We start from the raw sequence: 21,057 nt of genomic DNA on the forward strand, positions 1-21,057 counted from the left end.
AGGCAAAGAAACCATTCTGTTCTGGCATGAACGTTGCACTGTGACTTGTATCAGGTTAATATCCTCCAAAGCAAGCACCCCATCGCCCACGGACACCCCAAGAACAAGCCCTTTACCCCTGCCACTTACCCCTTTACCCCTGCCACTCACCACACCAGCAACCCATAATAAGAACAGGATCCCTATGCAAAGGGGAAGTAACATGGAAAACATCTTACCATTTTCAAGCCCATCCCAGTCTAGGAAGAGGCTACAGGAATGGCCTTCCAAAACTGAGGGAATTTTTTTTATCATTGTTGGCATGGAAACTGGAATTTGTACAGTATCTACTTGTTCTGTTTCTCAGTTGCCCAGCTTCTGCACCTTAAGCCCCAAAACCCCCAAGGACAGGAATGTTGTTTACTACCGAAAGCCTGGCAAATCTCTGTGTCAAGCAAAGGAAGACAAGGATGAAATATGTGACCCCTTGTCTCCTACACATGAGGAGCAAGAAGACAATAGGACTGGAGGGGAGTTCTCCTTGTGGAGAAGGAGAAAGACAGAGCTGAAAGGGGAAGTCATAGAAAAAGACAGGGACCTGCAGAAACAGCTCCCTGAACTGATGCAGAAGCACACAGCTTTGTTAGAGAACATGTTAATACAATGTTACCTCCTACAGCCATAATCACATCTCAGCCGTGTTCCGCAGTCCTTGGCAACAGAGCTTATCTGGGAGTAGCAGTATGCTTCCCAAAATTTCAGTCAGAGGCACTTCCCTCCCCACTCGCAGATAGAGAAAACAGCTAAATCTGGGACTCCACCTTCATGTGAACAACCACAAGTGATGACATCTTTCCTTGTCATTCTACACCTCGGGAAAAGACAACAGGCAGATTTCCTGCACCTTATCATGTTTGTGAAAAGTGCAACACAAATGTGTGCACTCAGTACTTTTAAGGATGTGTTTCACATGTTTTCATTATTCCAAAGTTTACACTGTTTAATTTTTGTGGTTTGTGTGACTATGGTTAAAGTTTGCACAGATTTGTTCAGTTAATCGCTTTATTGTTTGCACTGTCTGATATTTATTAAAGTTTTTAATGTAAACTTTGAGCTTTTCTGAAAAATAATTACACATCCCTTAAATATAACAAATGATTTTTCAATAGACTGTTGCCCAAAGCTTGTATAAAACAGTTGAGCCACAAAAGACTACAGCTGACACACAAGGCGATGAAACCCTGCAAGAAAGCAAAATGAAATATCATTTCAGCATTTTCAGCCCTTAGTAGGGAGCACAAGGCATACCTGACAATGTGGCCGTTGATGATTTGCTGCAGTTTGCAGAGGAAGGCTGTCTCACTGCTCATAGCACTCTGAATGTCTCTTCACCTCTACCTCCCACATATCAGTGGGGCTCTGTTTGTTCTCATAGATGTGCAAAATACAGCAAGCAGTTGTAACACAGGGCAGATATTGCTCAGCAGCCTCGAGTCTTCTTAGACATCCCCATTTCCCTGTCAGCCCTCCAAATGTATGTTTCGCTGTCATCTTGAAGCTACTCAAGGTATAGAAGAACAGGTCCTTTCTTCTATCCAAGTTCAGTAAAAGACTTGGTAAGCCACGGAAACAGAGAGTAAGCTGGGTCTCCCAGAATAACACAGGGATTCACAACACTGTTAATGTCCATAGTGATCTTGTTAGCAGAAGTTCAATTTTTCATTAGGGAAAACGGATGGGAGTTTCAAAAGATCCTTCCATCATGGACCTTTCCAGAGTACCCCACATAAATATCGTTGAATGTGCCACAATGATCAAACAGGCCTTGGAGCAATAACCCTTTTTGTTTATAAATCTTGAGGCCTGATGCAGGGGGCAAAAATGGTTTCTGTCAATGTGCTCGGTACAATTTGGGAATCCAAAGCGTGCAAATCCATCAGTAACGTCCTGAGCATTTTTCAGAGTAGCAGCCGTGTTAGTCTGTATTCGCAAAAAGAAAAGGAGTATTTGTGGCACCTTAGAGACTAACTACTTTATTTGAGCATAAGCTTTCGTGAGCTAGAGCTCACTTCATCGGATGCATTCAGTGGAAAATACAGTGGAGAGATTTATCTACATAGAGAGCATGAAACAATGGGTGTTACCATACAGGCTGTAACCAGAGTGATCACTTAAGGTGAGCTATTACCAGCAGGAGGGGGATGGGGGGGAAACCTTTTGTAGTGATAATCAAGGTGGGCCATTTCCAGCAGTTGACAAGAACGTCTGAGGAACAGTGGGGGAGGTGGGGAATAGTTTTACTTTGTGTAATGACCCATCCACTCCCAGTCTCTATTCAAGCCTAAGTTAATTGTATCCAGTTTGCAAACTAATTCCAATTGAGCAGTCTCTCGTTGGAGTCTGTTTTTGAAGTTTTTTTGTTGAAGTATCGCCACTTTTAGGTCTGTAATCGAGTGACCAGAGAGATTGAAGAGTTCTCCAACTGGTTTTTTAATGTTATAATTCTTGACATCTGATTTGTGTCCATTTATTCTTTTATGTAGAGACTGTCCAGTTTGACCAATGTACATGGCAGAGGGGCATTGCTGGCACATGATGGCATATATCACATTGGTAGAAGTGCAGGTGAACGAGCCTCTGATGGTCCTGTTGTGTGGTGGTTAGTGGTTCTGAGCATTGTTGGCCCACCCAATCAGCACCTTCTTTTTGGTATGACACCTATATGACAACAGCTCCAACAGTCAACCTAACACACCAAATTGGTTAGTCACTGACTGGAAGCAGTCGGGGTGTTGAGGTTCCAGATGGGAATGCCCAAATATTTCTCCATGTTTAGAAGAGCATTGATGTTGGTGTTCTGTTGCTGTAGATTTGGGGTGAGCTCCCTGCAGATCTCTAGGAAAGTGGCCTTTGTCATCTGAAATTCTGCTGGTCATCCCCAGGATTCCATCACTTTGTTTTCCTACCAGTTACTGCTCATTTCCCAAGTCCAGAAACTGCTCTGCAGTAAGTGAAGCTGCTCCCAGGAAAAGATCATCCACAAGTAGCAGCTTGACACCCTCTTTCTCCTTTAGCCAGATCAGCTTGGTAGTGTGACAGCTAGCCTCCAAAGCAACCATCACTTGGGTGCATGATCTCAAATACATGTGCAGCAGCCTCTGTGTATTAGTAACTGTCAGGATCATGACATGCAGAAGTGATCCCTCCATGCTGGTTAAGAGTGGTTTTGAAAATGATGCCAGGTTGCAAAAATTGTGGGCCGTGTCCCCTATGGGGGTGTGCAGGAACATTGAGGTGGGGTACTGTGGGGCCCAGGCCAATCCCCACACCCCCAGCCCTTCTCTGCTCCACTCCGGCGCTGCTCCTGGCCACAGCTGCAGCTTTGCTCCCGGCCGCAGCTCTGTTCCCAACTCTGGCCGCAGCTCGGCTTTTGGCCCAGGGGGCTGCGGACACATTCCGTTACTGATGGGGGGCTGAGAGGAAAAGTTTGGACACCAATGCTATGGAGGGTGATGTGAAAGTAGTACTCTTGTATTGGGTATCTCATCAACATCCAATTGTCCATGAGAGTGAATGTAGTGAGAAGCAAAAGTGACAAAACTCATTGTTTTTGTTTGTTCTACAAAGAATGAGTAGATGTTAATCTCTCTAGTGTTAAAATGATTCCACTATAAGGGCAAGGCATTTTATTTCTGATGTCAAAGTTTGACAAATCTTCATTTAAAACAAAAAAATACAGAAATATTAATTGGATTATCTTTCTCTGAAGCTGAACTAAATTTAAAGTGTGAAATAATATGGTATTTAGGGTTGACAGTCGTCCTTGAAGCAAAATGTGCATGCTGATACACTAGTTCCTGTCGTGTTGTGATTTGTGAAATTATTTTGGTGTAGTTCTAACTCAACTGGTAGAATTACAGATTCTGACTCTGAGATTGTCGTTAACTGTCTAAACTTTTTTTAAATCATAGAATCATAGGACTGGATGGGACCTCCAGTGGTCATCTAGCCCAGTCCCCTGCACTGATGGCAGGACTAAGTATTATCTCTAGACCATTCCTGACAGGTATTTGTTAATCTGCTCTTAAAAATCTGCAACGATGGAGATTCCACAACCTCCCTAGGCAATTTATTCCAGTACTTAACCACCCTGAAAGGAAGTTTTTCCTAATGTCCAACCTAAACCTCCCTTGCTGCAATTTAAGCTCATTGCTCCTATCCTCAGAAATTAACAATTTTCTCCCTCCTCCTTGTAACAATCTTTTATGTACTTGAAAACTGTTATGTCCCCTTTCAGTCTTCTCTATTCCAGACTAAACAAACCCAGTTTTTTTTTTTTCAATCTTCCCTCTTGGGTCAGGTTTTCTAGACCTTTAATCATTTTTGTTGCTCTTCTCTGGACTTTCTCCAATTTGTCCACATCTTTCCAGAAATGTGGTGCCCAGAACTGGACACAATACTCCAGTTGAGGCTTAATCAGCACAGAGTAGAGCAGAAGAATTACTTCTCGTGTCTTGCTTACAACACTCCTGCTAATACTTCCCAGAAAGATGTTTGCTTTTTTTGCAACAGAGTTACACTGTTGACTTATATTTACCTCGTGGTCCACTATGACCCGCAGATCCCTTTCCGCAGTACTCCTTCCTAGGTAGTCATTTCCCATTTTGTATGTGTGTAACTGATTGTTCCTTCCTAAATGGAGTGCTTTACAGTTGTCCTTTCTGAATTTCATCCTATTTACTTCAGGCCATTTCTCCAGTTTGTCCAGATCATTTTGAATTTTAATCCTATCCTCCAAAGTACTTGCAACCCCTCCCAGCTTGGTATCATCCGCAAACTTTGTGTACTCTCTGTGCCATTATCTAAATCAGGGATTCTCAAACTTCATTGCACCGCGACGCCCTTCTGACAACAAAAATTACTACACAACCTAAGGAGGGGAGACTGAAGTCTGAGCTCACCCAAGGCCCCATCACCCTGGACCTGGGGGGGCAAAGCTGAAGCTCAAGGGCTGCAGCCCCAGGTAGGGGGCCTGTAACCTGAGTCCTGCCACCCAGGGCTGAAGCGCCTCGGGCTTCAACTTTGGTCCTAGGCGATGGGGCTCAGGCTTTGGCTTCGGCTCTGAACACCAGCAAGTCTAACAGCAGTCCTAGCAACCCCATTGGTTGTGACCCATTTTGGGTTCACGACTCACAGTTTGAGAACCGGTGAGCTAAATCATTGATGAAGGTATTGAACAGAACCAAACCTAGAACTGATCCCTGCGGGACCCCACTTATGCCTTTCCACCATGACTGTGAACCACTGATAACTTCTCTCTGGGAAAGGTTTTCCAACCAGTTTTGCACCCACCTTATAGTAGCTCCATCTACGTTGCATTTCCCTAGTTTGTTTATGAGAAGGTCATGCGAGACAGTATTGAAAGCTTTACTAAAGTCAAGCTATGCCATGTCTACTACTTCCCCCATATCCACAAGGCTTGTTACCCTGTCAAAGAAAGCTATCAGGTTGGTTTGACTCTATTTGTTCGAAAAGAAAAGGAGTACTTGTGGCACCTTAGAGACTAACCAATTTATTTGAGCACAGCTCACGAAAGCTCATGCTCAAATAAATTGGTTAGTCTCTAAGGTGCCACAAGTACTCCTTTTCTTTTTGCGAATACAGACTAACACGGCTGTTACTCTGAAAACTATTTGTTCAGGCTGACTGTCACTTATCACCTTATCTTCTAGATGTTTGCAAATTGGTTGCTTAATTATTTGCTCCATTATCTTTCCTGGTATAGAAGTTAAGCTGATGGGTCTGTAATTTCACAGGTTGTCCTTATTTCCCTTTTTATAGGTTGGCACTGTATTTGCCACAGACATCTGGAAAAGACTATTTTCACTGACATTCACTATGTTAGATGTCCAAACACCACCAACCTTCTTGGTGAAAATCTAAACAAAGAAGTCATTAAGCATCTCTGCCATTTCCACATTTTCTGTTATTTTCCCACCTCATTGAGTAACGGGCCTACCCTGTCCTTGGTCTTCCTCTTGCTTCTGATGTATTTGTAGAATGTTAATATCTGAGATGTTGCTATATGTTAGCCATGGAGCCTTCTTAGGAAAAAACACTAATGAAATTCAGTGCTTGATGGGTTCTGTTTTTGTTATGCGTATTGTTTTGAAACTTAGTTTTAGGTTGATCTTGATATATTTTATAAAGATCTTTGTATAATTACCTGATTACTTATCTGGATGTGTATATTCTGGAGGCAATACTGGTTTAATTGTGAACCTCTGTAACTTAAAATGGTTTGTCCTGACTAAAGGCATTTGACTGAAATATTAAAAGTAGTACTAGAAAGAAGGTCATTTTTCTCATGTTCCATCTCTAATTTTATATATCAATATTTTTGATAACGAATGGGTCTTTTTTCAGATATTTCACTACTGACCATGCAAATTGATTGTCTCATAAACCTATGGCAAAAATTGATAGTGTCTGTGGTGTGCATTCTAAAACTGGATGATAAATGTCTGTGTTTGGAAACTTTAATATATGATAAAATAATGTATCTTAAGGCATACTTGACAAATTTACTTTGACTTTAAAATATTCCCACTTTCCAATATAAAGTGACAATTACTGATGGTATAATGGTCAGTCATGTTTCTGATCTTGACAGGTGCCTTTTGTTCAGTCTCCTGTAACTTCAAAAAAATCCTGCTATTGGATTATAAATTCTTTGTTTGGCAGTGCTGGCTATTATAAATTTTCATTTATAGAAATGTCAACTTAGCTAAGGTTGTAAGAGTGAATAGTATAACCTTTATAGAAAATACCTAGGAACTATTTCAAAAACAAAAAAAAATACTGAATTTTAATGTATGCACATGATAAACTAAGGCAACATTCTGTTGCTCTTAAAGTTAATGATTTACTTAGTATTAACGTCAACATTTACATTATACATTCCAATTATGTTGTTTGATTCTCAAGGTACACCTCTACCCCAATATAACGCGGTCCTCGGGAGCCAAAATTTTTTACCACGTTATAGGTGAAACCATGTTATATCGAACTTGCTTTGGCCTCAAGCATTTCCGTTCTTAATAGTCAGCAAATCATTTTTGTTAGAACTAACATGGTGTATGCAGTACCCATCCTGCTCCTTGTCCCCCTCCTTGTCCCCTGACTGCCCCTCCAGAGACCCCCCTCCAGAGACCCCACTCCCGATCTAAGCCCCCCTGCTCCTTGTCCCCTGACTGCCAACTCCAGAGACCCCCCCATCCCTAATCACCCCCAGGACCCCACCCCATACCCTACCTCCCTGCTTTCTGTACCCTGACAGCCCCCCAAGACCCTCTGCCCATATCCAACCTGTCAGCCCCGGCCTGGCACCCTTAACACACCACTCAGAGCAGCATGTCAGAGCCTGACGCACTGATCCGCTGGAGCACGCAGCCCCACCCCCCAGAGCACTGCTTTACTGCATTATGTCCAAATTCGTGTTATATCGAGGTAGAGGTGTATGTATGAAAACTGTTAACATACTTGTTACTAATCCGTGGATATCATGTCCCATGAAAAGTGTGTAGTGATGCGTATATTGAAAATTCACTGGTACTATACATTTGTGAATTAGAGTTAATGTTGTTATGGGAATGTTTCTGGTGAATTTTCACATCAATATTAATCAAATGCATAAACTACAACAATAATAAAATGTTACCTTAACTGATCACTTCCATACTTCTCAAGGTTTAGCTTTAACAGCAGTAAACTTACTAAGTAAGTGCAAGAACTTGAGTAAAACTACCTTACCTGTAAATTAATGCAGATTTATACTGTGGAATTTCAATTGAAGAAATATGGACAAAATGCAGTTTTACTCAAACTGATGTGACTATAGATATAACTACTGATGTTAAGCTGATGTAACAGAAGCAGAATAAGGTCCACGTTTTCTCAAATAGATAAAAAAGGTAGAATAGATAGAAATTTTTTTTAAAGTCTTCTATTCTGGAAATCTTACCATGTTTGCATACAAAACTTTGTGGTCTGAGCCCATAAAATTATCTAATAATGCAGTTCTACTCTGTAGAATGACTTTGGTATCACGCAGGTACATATTCTTGGTGTTAATGGCTTTCAGATCAACTCCGGTTAGTTCACATGTAAAGATTTTGTTTCACACTGCCAGCCCCATAAACTCACTGTGGAATCTGAGGATATATCTACACAGGGATAAAAAACCCATGGCTGTGTTGGGTCAGCTGACTCGGGCTCGCAGGGCTCAGGCTCCAGGGCTGAAAAATCGCTGTGTTGATGTTCACGCTTGGACTGGAGCCTGCGCTCCTGGACCCTGTGAGGATGGAGGTGTGATGGTTCCCCCTAGGTGCCAACTGGAACTGGGGTACCACTGAGCCCCCTGACCCACCAGCCTGGGCTCCCTCTCGCACTGTACTACAAGCTACAAAGCCCTCCAACCTGCACTTTCACCAGCATACATACAGGTAGGGGGACACCCAGCTGCAGTTACAAGCAGGCTCTCTGACCAGCCCCACACAGCAAGCAGGAAGCTCCCAGGAGCAGCTCCAAGGCAGAGGGCAGGAGCAGCACACAGCAGTAGGGGGAGGGACAGCTGAACTGCCTGGCAGTTGACAGCCTACTGGGCAGCTGCTGCACAGGGAACTTAGGGGAGCGGGGAGCTGATGGGGGGCTGCCGATCCACCCTGGTTCCAAGCCCCCGCCAGCTAGCTCTAATGGGCTGTTCTTTCTGCAAGCGGTGGACAAAGGTGGCTGCTGAACAACATTATAAGGGATCATTGCACAACTTCAACCGAGCATGTTCTCTAATTGATCAGCAACGTAACAATGAGACAGTGTTAACTGGGACGACTTTAAGGGGAGGAGTTACTGTATACTAAATAGATCAGGTGAGAATCCGCTGTTCATTATCAAAGAGATGATATAAGCAGGCTGCAGATTTTTAAGGGGGGAGCTGCACTTAGCACTTGCTTTACAGCTTGGAATCCCCAGGTGTTTCGTTCTCAGGCTAAAAATCCCTTTAGCCTGTGTCCAGTACTTCCCCCAGTTCTGTCTTTTTTCCTCAGGTGTTTCCAGGAGTTGTCTTGTGGGGAGCAAAGATCCCCAAATGATGTCACTCGCCGCCTTATATAGCTTTTGTATATGGCAGGAACCCTTTGCATCAAAGCTTGGTTCCCAGACCAGTCAGTGGAAAATTACTGACATCCCAAGATGGAGTCTAGAGACATGTGGTCTCATCGCACGTCCTTGTAGAGCAGGGGAGGGCAAACTACAGCACAGGGCCTGGATCTGGCCTGCCAGCCGTTTTAATCCAGCCCTTGAGCTCCTGCTGGGGAGCAGGGTCAAGGACCTCTCCATGTGGCTCCTGGAAGCAGTGGCATATCCCCTTCTGGCTCCTACACGTAGGGGCAGCCAGGGGGCTCTGCTCTACACGTTGCCCCTGCCCAAAGCACCACTCCTGCAGTGCCTATTAGCCAGGAACTGCAGCCAATGGGAGCTGTGGGAGTGGTGCCTGCAGACAGGGCAGTGCACAGCGCCGCCTGGCCATCATGCCTCCACGTAGGAGCTGGAGGGGGGACATGCTGCTGCTTCCGGGAGCCGCTTGAAGTAAGCACCGCCTGGAGCCTGCACTCCTGAGCCTCTCCCTGTGCCCCTGCCCCAGCCTGATCCCCCTCCTGCCCTCTGAACCCCTCAGTCCCAGCCTGGAGCACCCTCCTACACCCCAAACTCCTCATCCTCAGCCCCACCCCAGAGCCTGCACCCCCAGCCAGAGCCCTCACTCTCCCTCCTGCCCCCCAACCGCAATTTTGTGAGCATTCATGCCCACCATAAATTTCTATTCCCAGATGTGGCGCTCAGGCCAAAAAGTTTGCCTACCTATGTTGTAGAGTTATAGTAGCCGTGACTCTCAGGCTGTTTGGAGCATTCACTGGATGGCTCACCAGGTGGGAGATAAGCATCTCCTGAGGCCTATTGTTTTTGCCTAATGGCCCATTGCCCTGAATAGGCCCTTTCCCACCCACTATCTAGATTGAAAACAGCTTGTCTAGTGGGCATTACCCAGGTGTAACTACATTTGAAATACAGATTAATAGTCAATATTCATAACTGCAGATACAAAAATGATACATGCATACAAATAGGATAATCATATTCAGTAAATCATAAACTTTTCAGTTACATCTCACACGACCCATCTTGCATAAAATATAGTTATGTCATAATCATATCTCATAATAATATCAGTGTGAAGAATATGGGGTGCAGTGCCACAGAAGGGTCCCAGATCTCGGGCTCCAGCCTAAGACCAAACGTCTACACAGTGATCTTTAGCCCCACAGCCTGAGCGCCCCGAGCCCTAGTGCAGCTGACCCAGGCCAGCTGCAGCCGTGCCACAGGTCTTTTATCCCTGTGGAGATTTACAGTTCGTGTCTAAGCTTCGTTCTTTCTGGCTCACTCATCACAAACAATTAAGATTCTGTCAACAAATATTGAGTTCTAGCAAACACACCAGTATCCTTTTCTGGTTTCTTCATCTGTATTGGCTCTGTAGGTCCAACAGGAGTACAACATATTATATTTTGTTTAAGTACAGTATGTCTCTGGACATACAGGAATCAGATCTGTGGAGTAAGAATGTGCCACTTTTACATTTTCAGTGTTGAACTATACTTACATTTAATTTAAAAATATCTCAAAATGGGAAGGACTTTGACTATATTTGTAAACATTTAATAGTTGTGGCAACTTCTACATTTATTGATATACTCAGGTGAGACAGACCTTCATCCCCACTTTGGCCACTTTATGCAGTGTAGGGGCCCTAAAAGTCCCATATCTGGCTGTCCGCCATACAGAAGAGAGCCATAAGACTGCTGCCTAAGGACTCCTTTGCAAGTCCTGATCTAGAGGGGTGTTCTGGATCCATGGCTGGAGAGGTTCTGTGCAGTGCCCAGCCTGGGAGGGATATGAGGATCAATAAGAACGGTCACTGCTTTTATTTGTAAGCCAACTGATATGGTCTAGTGTAAATAATTGCTGTGTTTTAATGCAGACTTTTTTGTCATTGTAGTGAACCATATATAAGGCAACCCCCATCTCAGTATATTTGGAACACTTAAAACAGATCACTTCATGTACAGTGCTGCTCATTAGAAGGCCATTAGAAGACCACTTCCTTAGCCATTATTTTTCTTAATCTCTTGAGTAGTACTTCCAGAGACTTTCACAAATAGCACCACTCTTGCATAACTGTCAACATTGCTTCGCAGGCGAAGAGTGGTTATCTGTGTAGAGTGGAGTCCATGTTAAACCTTGCAATTACCTGCCAAATGAGTATCCATAAGCTTATCTCGTTGTTGGAACTACCTATATCTATCTACTCAGCGCCCCCAAGATCTCTTTAATTTTCTTGCTGCCTGCTATGCACAGAAAGCCACCAGACATGTTATAGCTCAGAGACAGCCTTTGGGATTGTGGGTTGTAAACAACTTCTGATATCCAAGCACACACACAGTTTACAAGGTTATTCCTAATGAAATGGTCATAGAAAAAACAGTCAGTGTTGGCACTGAACTGTGAAGCTTAATAATAGCAAAGTAACACCCCACTGAGAGAAAAGGGGACAGTAAATACTTCTCAAAGTCCAGAAGAAAACGCTGTCTTGGCTCACATCACAAAGTTCATATATTTCAAAGAAGTACAAAATTAAAACTTAAAATTATGCAGAAATTGATGGCCCCCAGGTTTTCCCCGCAGATTTGGGGCAGTGTTGGGACTTGGCTTAAAAGGAGAAGTTTACCTGGTCTCCTGATGAGTAGCTAAGTGGTGTTGTATCTATTAAAAACAGGATGAAACAGTTAAATAATCAAAAATGTCTACAGGAAAGAAATTAAATAAAGCTTAAATGTATTGGGGGGAAAAATTACAGTAAATATTTGAGACTTAAAATTTACTTACAAGTATTTACTTTGTCATTGTAGGTGGTAATAAATTGTGCCATTCCAAAAGGATTGAAGTACAATCAAGCTACGCAGACCTTCCACCAGTGGCGTGATGCTAGACAGGTGTATGGTCTTAACTTTGGCAGTAAAGAAGATGCCAATGTCTTCGCAAGTGCCATGATGCATGCCTTAGAAGTGTTGAATTCACAGGAAACTGGTAAGGCTTTTAAACTTTTTCTTTGACTGCAGATTATTCAGAATATAGAGATTAGATGAAAAATTTAAACTGAAATCTTAATTTCTTGACCTTTCAATGCCAAGTTTTGTGATTCTTAATGCAGACTGGGTTTTTTAGTGGAGAAGATACTATTTCTTTAGTACGGATGGGCCTCCAGACACCTCAGCTGATTGTGTATTTATATGCTTAAACTCTCCTACCAGCTTTGATTATCATTCACGCAAATACCATCCTTGAGAGCAGTTCATCTACTACTTGTAGAAATGTGGAAAATAAATTAAATATTAAATCTTAATTTTTCTTTCCTCAAGATGTTTTTGAGGATTTTCCTTTCTAGAGAAAATGTTGTGAATCTTATACAGATTTTTCTTTTTTTGTTTTGTTTATATAATATCTTAATTTATTATTAAAAGGGGAAGTCAAATGAAGAAAATCTAACATCTCTTCCCCAATCCTGGGAGTTTAGCCTCCATTGATTCAGTGCTTTAGTTGGTAAGCTTAATAGGCATATTGTTGTCTTAATTCCAGTTTGTCTCACTTTTAAAGAAGCCACTAGTAACAGAGAATTGACAACATCCTGGCTTCTTGAGCTATATCTGCAAGGTTTTCTGAAGGAATCTTTAGCAATCTAGCAAACCTAGATTTGCTGTCAAAAACCTTAGTGTAGAGAACAGTTCCTGCCAGATTGTTAAAATTTTTAAGGATGATTTCAAATTTAGAAGAGTTGGAAATAGTATTGAAAAGTATCGGTATTCTTCATTTGGTTAGATTAACAATTGTATGTAATAAACACAAATAAGCATAAATTATGTAGTAAATTCCAAATTACAGTGAAATGTAAATCTTGGATTTTATTCCAGGTTTATAAACTTGTAAAAGATACTGGAAGTTTGTAGGACACTTAAATGAATCAAAATTACATTGCTTCAATGTGTAGTCTTTACACATTTCATAGTTGATCTAATTCTTTTGTGTGAATCCTTAATAAAAATAAAAATAAAGGATAAAATTCTTGCCCAAACCTTCATTGGGGGGAATTTGGATGAGGAGTGAAGATATTTAATGTCTTCAGTTACAATGTGACCTTAATTAGCAGTATGCTGGCAGGATGGGAGAATGGAAAAAGCTCTAAATGCAAGAGGGAAAAGTGAAAGAAATATAGCTGGTATGCAAAATTTCCTGGGGCAGTTTTTTTGGTAAGCAAGTAAAATTGCTTCCTCATCATTATGAGAATCAGCAAGTAGATGTTTTGCATGTGATGATAAATTGTCATGATAATTCTGCAAGTAGTAATTTATTTTTCCAGGGTTTTTATATTTTCCCTGCCAGATATTCATGCATGTATAAAATTGTTGTTCCTCGCTACCAAACTGTCCCTTGATTCTGTAGTGAGTCAGAATTTGTTTGTGCCATTAAGGAAAGAGCTCTTATTTCAGTCCAAATATTTTGTTTGTGAAAAGGACAAGGAAATTACAGCAACATGTAAACTGTGCAAACAGTTTGAAATAGAACAGTTTTGGAATGCTTGCCCTTTGTAAGATGTCGCTAGTCAGAAAAGTGATTTTTTTTTGTCAACAAAAAGTATTACCTGTGTCTTCAAGTGAAACCCACTTACTTATTTAGCCAACCAAAACCATTTCTTTCTACTACTAGCATTTCAAAGTCTATGTTCTGCTTCATACATCAACTAAATTGTTAGAGAAACTTTGGTTATATAGAACTTTTGATGCCCTATATAAGGGAAAGGCCGAGAAGAGTCAGATTACCTTGAGCACAAAAATGAAAAAATTGAATAGTAAATATAATGCTAAAGAGAAGATTGCTTCTTTTATTACACTGTTTCCCTGTATACATGTTCCTTATTTTGTAAATAGTATTCTTTAGCTTCCTACCTTTTGTTCCTTGAGCTTAGTTGAATATAAAGTCAGATTGTGACCTATTTAAATATAGGAAAATAAGAAAGCAGGAATAAGTAGTCTAAATTCATTCTGACCTAAATATTTCACTACATTTTAACAGTTAAATAAAAATAGTCAGTTTGCACTTAGCTCTGAATACAGGTAGCATACTTACATACTGCTACTAAAATGTGAATGGTAGCAGCATAATCCTTTAAAACAGCTGCTTTATGAACATGCTACTGTAACTACAGATAGTTTGCTATCAAGGATAAGTTGTTGATACTAGTGATGTAAGTGGAAAAAAACAAAGCTTAATTCTTTGGAGTTTGTCAGGCTAGAACAGGGGTTGGCAACCTTTGGCATGAGGCCCATCAGGTGGGCCTTGAGACATTTTGTTTACTTTGACCTCTGCAGGCATGGCCCCCCACAGCTCTCAGTGGCAGCAGTTAACTTATAAACTGAATATACTTGATGTGAAATCATTTGGGCCTGAACCAAAGCCCATTAACATCAACAGGCTTCAGATCAGGCACTGGGAGAATCACTATGAATTTAATATTATTTTACTTTAACTATAACTGATTTTAAAATTGTTTTAGGCATGGATAACCTAGAGAATATTGGTGTATAGTGAAAATCATGAACAAAAATTATTTGTCTAAGCATAATACTGTTTGCTGTTACATAGCTATTGAACAAAGATCTGCAAATAAAATATGATTCCAGGTTATAAGACTAATACAGCTAAAACTAGACTTCCTGTTTAGAGAAAATGAAGATGAAATAATCATTCTGATTTGACAAGTATCATATTATATATTACATTGAAAATATATTTTTTTTCAGATGTTGAAATAAGTTGAATAAGTTTGTGATCAACTTAACTTGCTCCAGCAGTCCTTCAAATGATCATATATTCTTCAAGTGCTTGCTTATGTCCATTCCATTGTAGGTGTGTGTGCTCACCACATACACTGGTGCCAGAAGTTTTTACCCTCAGTGGTATCTGTAGGGAACCGGCTCTGGCACCCTCTGGAGTGGTGCCCATATGTGCAGTATAAGGATGCCGCCGGCCCCCTTCCTCCCTCAGTTCCTTCTTACGCCCGTGTTGGTGCTGGAACGCTTCCCTTGCTCTAGCAAGTGGTTCCTATTCAGTGGTTTTCTTTGTAAATAGTTACGCTTAGTGGATAGTTATCAGTTCTTACTATTTTCATATACTTTAGTGGTAGGGTGACCTCCCAGCCTGCAACCAGGATCTGTCTCATCCTTTATTTTCCCACCGCTTGTTGCCTTACCTCCCTGCTTGGACCGCTGTAACTACAGACCACTGGGTTCTCAATACAGTGGCAGTAAGGTACACCTCTAATTTCTTTCAGTCCCTCCTTCCCACCCCTTTTCCCCCCTCACTGCTCACCCAGGAAGTGCAAGCCCTCCTACTACTGGGGGCCATAGAGCAAGTTCCCATGGAATAAAGAGGGAAAGGGTTTTACTCCTGGTATTTTTTTATTCCGAAGGCCAAAGGGGGCCTGTGCCCCATCCTGGATGTGCGAGACCTTTTTCTTGTTTAAAGTTTCTTACTGTATAATACTGATTTTGGAAGCTGAATGAGAGTTTAAATAAGAATTTACATCTGTAGTGGATATCTGCGATCCTGAGTGCTGCTGTAATTTCCCCCCAGCTCCCTTCTCTTTTTTAAAGTTAGGACAGAGGGGTCATGGAAAAATCGTAGCTTGTAGCCTCTGAGTATGAGCAGTGAATGGTCTCTGGCCTTTTTCATATTCAGATAGTGAAATTTCACAATTAGATCTCTGGGTCCATTATTATGAGGTCCAGGCCAGGGAAGCAGTACCCTGTGTGCTCTCTCGAACTTCATCTGTTCCAGAGAGCTCAGATGTAACAACTCTGCAATTAAAGTTTTTATATACCAGATTGTATTTTAGTCATCAGTGTTTTCAGTTATTCCCTTAATTCTGATGATGATCCTTCTCACTCTGTTTTCTATATCATCCAGTTTAAGCTGCATCTCTCTCTCTCTCTCTCTCTCTGTTCCATCAGTGCCATATGACTGTGTCTCCCTTGTTTCTCTTAGGCCAGTTTCTGGCACAGTGACATACTCTTTTCACATCAGTAGCTTTCTTCATTACTGCTAGAAGATTGGGCATCAGATCCTTTCATGGCCTTAAACTCGGAGATCTACTCCAAAATATCCACTTTGATAACCATTTGATTTTCTTCAGCATTGGCATTTCTGCCTGGTTTTACTGTCACTTGGAATTTGAGAGGTCTCTTCACACTCTGAGCCAGTAACACTCTTCTTAGTTGAGGTATCTTTTTTTAAAATGTTTGGATTTTTTGTAGAATCCATCTTCAAATCTGTGCTGCTTTTTGGGAAGGTTAATAAGTTTTGTGGGTTGATGGAAGCAGATGAATTTGGTATCCCACTCCGAGCTCAGGCTTCAGGCAGCTGTGTTTTTCTGGACCCCTCTATCTTACGGGTTTGTACTGGCATCTATCACCATAGTATGAGTGCCTGGCATAATATAAGAACCACCGTAGAGTAAAATGGAATCACATTTGTCATAGTTCTGCACTTTTTTCTTTCTTAGCTGTCATTGAACGCTTTGTCATTTTCCTTATTATGACATTATGCCACTTTAATAATCACCTCTTCACCAGAATTGAGCTGCCGTAAAGACTGAAATGACATATGCAGTGAGGTTGCATGAGACTCAGCAGTGCTCTCATGCCTTAACAATTACATCCAACACGTCCAGTTTTTCATTTAACCTAAATATTTGTAATGGTCCATGTGTGCAGGTTACTTGAATTTGATGGGTCTTGTACCATTTAGTATAAAGTATATCCAGTCACACTCAAGTACACTCTTGCTACTTTTTTAGTAGCAGAAGCTCTAGCAGTCTGCTGCACACATACATCCTGAATTAGTCTGTTCTGAACAATTGATTTCTTTTTTAGTTCATACAAGTCTAAATAAAGAGTGCCTGTCTGTATTCTCGAGGGACTCCTGGCAGAACTTTAAAAATTGAAACAAGAAAAAATAACAAAATATAACTAAAGCACAGCCGTACAATCAACGCAACCGACTATCAACAAACCAAACAACTCAATTAATCTTCCCCTTCCTGCTGCTTCCTAACCACTTCCCCAAAAGCTGGGGGGGGGGGGGGAAGAGGCGGGGGGAAGAGGGTGGAAAGATGAGCTTTTATGGTGTTCCTGTAGGTCATTGGATTTGGACTACTTTGGACAAAGTGAGTAAATTCCAAAGCCATAGAGCTCTCCTAGAGAATGCCCTGCTAGCAGTCCCTTTAGTGGGGCTTCATGTCTAGTATCTCTGCTGCTTTTAGCTGTGATGGCATGACATGGGTAAAGGCATTCCAGTACATAGATGCTCAACCATTTTGACCTCTACAGGTCAAAACCACCTTAAAAATCACACACAAACCTATAGGTAGCCCATGCAGCACATGAAACATAGATTGAATAGAATCATGGTCAGGTACTCTACTTACCAAGCAGAGTGTTGCATTTTGCCTCTGCTTCGGTTTCTGAATGCTTTCTAAGGTGCAGCTCTGTGTAAATGTCATTATATTTATCTCATCTTGAAGTGACAAGGGCATGGATGATAGTTGCAAGGTCCTAATCTGAAAGGAATGGTTGCAACCCTGTAGCTGTCTGTGAATGTTGCTGCTGCCTGATTTCCTAGTAGCAGCTGAGAGCCCAACCATATTTTTACATCATAAACCTGACCCAACTAAAGGTAGACAACCTCAATTAAAGGGGCAGATATTATTCTTGGCATCTCTAGCTGCTAATCAATATCACTTCAGTCTTGTCAGGATTAAGCCTTGGCTAGCTAGCTCTCATCCAAATAAATATCTTTATTTGGTGTGCCCAAACTCTGAATATGTTTTGGTCCAAGATACACTTTAAATTAGCTGTGGCAAAGGAAAGGGCCCTGGACATTTGATCATCAGGCAAGGACGTTTAACCAGCCTGTTAATTTAATATGAAAACCAGGATGTCTCATCATCCAGCTTGTTTTATGGAGCTCATAGTTAAGTTTCCCTTGTTTCTCCAGACCAAAAAACAAAAACCTGTTTTGATGTACATATGTGAAAGATATTTATCTGCACTAGTTAACAACAACTTTAAAGTGCAGGGCTTTTCTCTATCCCGTTTTCTGTTACTCGTTACATCATGGAAGTTTTTTCACCTGGACAAATCACTGGCTCAGCAGCTCAAATGTCGTCAGCACTTCTATTGCTAGGAAATGTGCTGAAACTGCCCTAAACTTAAATAGCTTTTTATAAAAGCAAATCTCAATCACTTTTCTTTTTTTAAAGTATGTACAAATTTTTAAGAATGTTACACTGGGAATTTTAGTGTTTAGGAGCAGTTTCCTTATTGGGTAGGTTGATCTAATTTTTTGGTCCTTTTGAGTTGTCTACTATATATTAAAATAGTTACAAATGTATTTAACCCAAGATGGAATAGTGAAAGGTGAAACAAATTTGAGAAATCTATATTTAAAAATATTAATCTTCAAGAGGATATATTTTACCTAGATCTATGTGTAACAATATTAAAATCCTTCAGATTCTTCAAACTGAATAGGAGAATCCTATTTATACCTGTCCAGTTCTGCTGCAAGAATTGCTTACTATGCAGACTAAGAAAATATAGAAGAAAAATAATGAAATTTGACTGCCAGTGTGTAGTTGCAATTGGTTTGCTCATATGTTAGTGAACCTATTCTTGCGTTGTGGAAAACACACTAAAATATTTTCTTTTGGCATGACAGTTATGCTTGGCATATTCTTCAGACAAATTGTAGAGTTATTCATAACTTGATGAAGTGATATTACGTAATCATGTTGGTATTTTTCAGAGGTCATCTGGATCATTGTAAATGTTAAAAATGTGACTTTGCCCAAAAAATCTTCAATTTGAAGTTTAACTACTTTTATACTTGATATTTTAGTATTTAATGTTATTAATATTAGGAAGCTTTGAAAGATTGAATTAAACAGTGGGTAATCATACATCTAAGAGGGTCAGAAGGCATCAGGATCCTTAATCAGCTACTGTCATAAATATAAAGGGAAGGATAAACTCCTTTAAAATCCCTCCTGGCCAGAGGAAAAATCCTCTCACCTGTAAAGGGTTAAGAAGCTAGGATAACCTCACTGGCACCTGACCAAAATGACCAATGAGGAGACAAGATACTTTCAAAAGTTGGGGGGGAGGGAAAAACAAAGGGTCTGTCTCTGTGATGCTTTTGCCGGGGACAGAACAGGAATGGAGTCTTAGAATTTAGTAAGTAATCTAGGTAGATATGCATTAGATTATGATTTCTTTAAATGCCTGAGAAATTAAACTGTGCTGAATAGAATGGATATTCCTGTCTGTGTCTCTTTTTGTAACTTAAGGTTTTGCCTAGAGGGATTCTCTATGTTTTGAATCTAATTACCCTGTAAAGTATTTACCATCCTGATTTTACAGAGGTGATTCTTTTTATTTTCACTTCTTTTTTACTGTTACTTCTATTAAAATTCTTCTTTCCAAGAACTGAATGCTTTTTTTCATTGTTCTTAAGAGCCAAGGGTTTGGGTCTGTGGTCACCTATGTAAATTGGTGAGGATTTTTAGCAAATGTTCCCCAGGAAGTGGGGTGCAAGGGTTGGGAGGATTTTGGGGGGAAAGACTTTTCCAAACAACGCTTTCCTAATAAAATAAACCCAGATAAATATTTGGTGGTGGCAGTGGAAGTCCAAGGGCAAAGGGTAAAATAGTTTGTACCTTGGGGAAGTTTTAACCTAAGCTGGTAAAAGTAAGCTTAGGAGGTTTTCGTGCAGGTCCCCACATCTGTACCCTAGAGTTCAGAGTGGGGAAGGAACCTTGACAGCTGCAAGATATCTAGCACTGTTATCCAGAGTTCAGTTGAAAGGAATGTCTGATTTTAAGTTAATAATCTTCCAGGAGTGTATTTTTAAATTGGTATTGGTGAGTACAAGAACAATCACCTATAGCAAAGACAATAGTACTTCTTGTGAAGGTTTGCATACTGTAGATGTAAGGAAGGGAAATTGTTTCACACAGTAACAGAAGGAAAGTTCCTGATATCTGCTTCCTGAAAAGTTCAATTTGGCAGTCAAAAAGTGAATGAAATGACAGGGTAAATGTTAAAGGAGCGAAGCTATGAGGATAATCATTTGAGAGTCTTCACTTACAATATTCAGTCTTTTAAGAGAATAGCTGTAAATAGGGGAAGGCATAGGTAATTAATGATATGCATACATGTCTTTTGCTTTTTTCCTCTTCAGGGTTGCCCATATAATACTCCTGTTTTAAAAAATACAACAGTAACATAGTATGAGGTGTCTAGTATTGACCACAATCTATTCCCCTGCGATAGAGCTCTCAGAAAATATATTATCTGAACTGGGAAGGAACAACAAATGCTATTGTGGAGTATCTGTTTTAGGGTCTCAAGAAATGCTAGCCCAAGCGAGTGGTTTAAGAATGAGTATGAGAAGAATAAATTTGTATGTGCGACTTGCATCTAGAGGGGACTTTGAGTTAGTAGTGAAAGGAGATGAGGGCAGAGAGAGAAGATGCTTATAGGATGGTGTCTGTAGTAGTTGCATAGGTTGTTCCATATAGTCGCTTCTATCTCAAAATAATTGTGATTTATGTAGGAATCCTCTGGGTTTGATTGGCATCATTTTTTTTATAACCATCAGTTTTTCTTGTGTTTTTTAAATGAGTATATAGTTTTCTGGATATAAGTTGGTATAAGGACAATTTAAAAGAACCAAACTCCCCTAACAATCTTAGTTAATCCTAGGCATCTCTTACTTAAATTGCAAAAGAGAAAAGAAACAACAAATACACATCAGAAAAGGGAAAAGCTATACTAGTTTCATCTGGAAACTAAC

The 21,057-nt window shown here is 40.7% G+C and overlaps 1 protein-coding gene across 2 annotated transcripts in view; it reads left to right on the forward strand.

Annotated features, from left to right (window-relative positions):
• ENAH (ENAH actin regulator) overlaps nucleotides 1-21,057 on the forward strand; it is a 172,909-nt gene that overhangs the window by 75,233 nt on the left and 76,619 nt on the right. For both annotated transcript variants that reach the window (XM_077811921.1, XM_077811923.1), the window contains exon 3: nucleotides 12,000-12,177. In XM_077811921.1, the coding sequence (XP_077668047.1) occupies nucleotides 12,000-12,177 (178 nt within the window). The remainder of the gene's footprint in view (nucleotides 1-11,999; nucleotides 12,178-21,057) is intronic.

The sequence above is a fragment of the Eretmochelys imbricata genome, chromosome 3, assembly GCF_965152235.1.
Source record: "Eretmochelys imbricata isolate rEreImb1 chromosome 3, rEreImb1.hap1, whole genome shotgun sequence".
Classification (NCBI taxonomy): domain Eukaryota; kingdom Metazoa; phylum Chordata; order Testudines; family Cheloniidae; genus Eretmochelys; species Eretmochelys imbricata.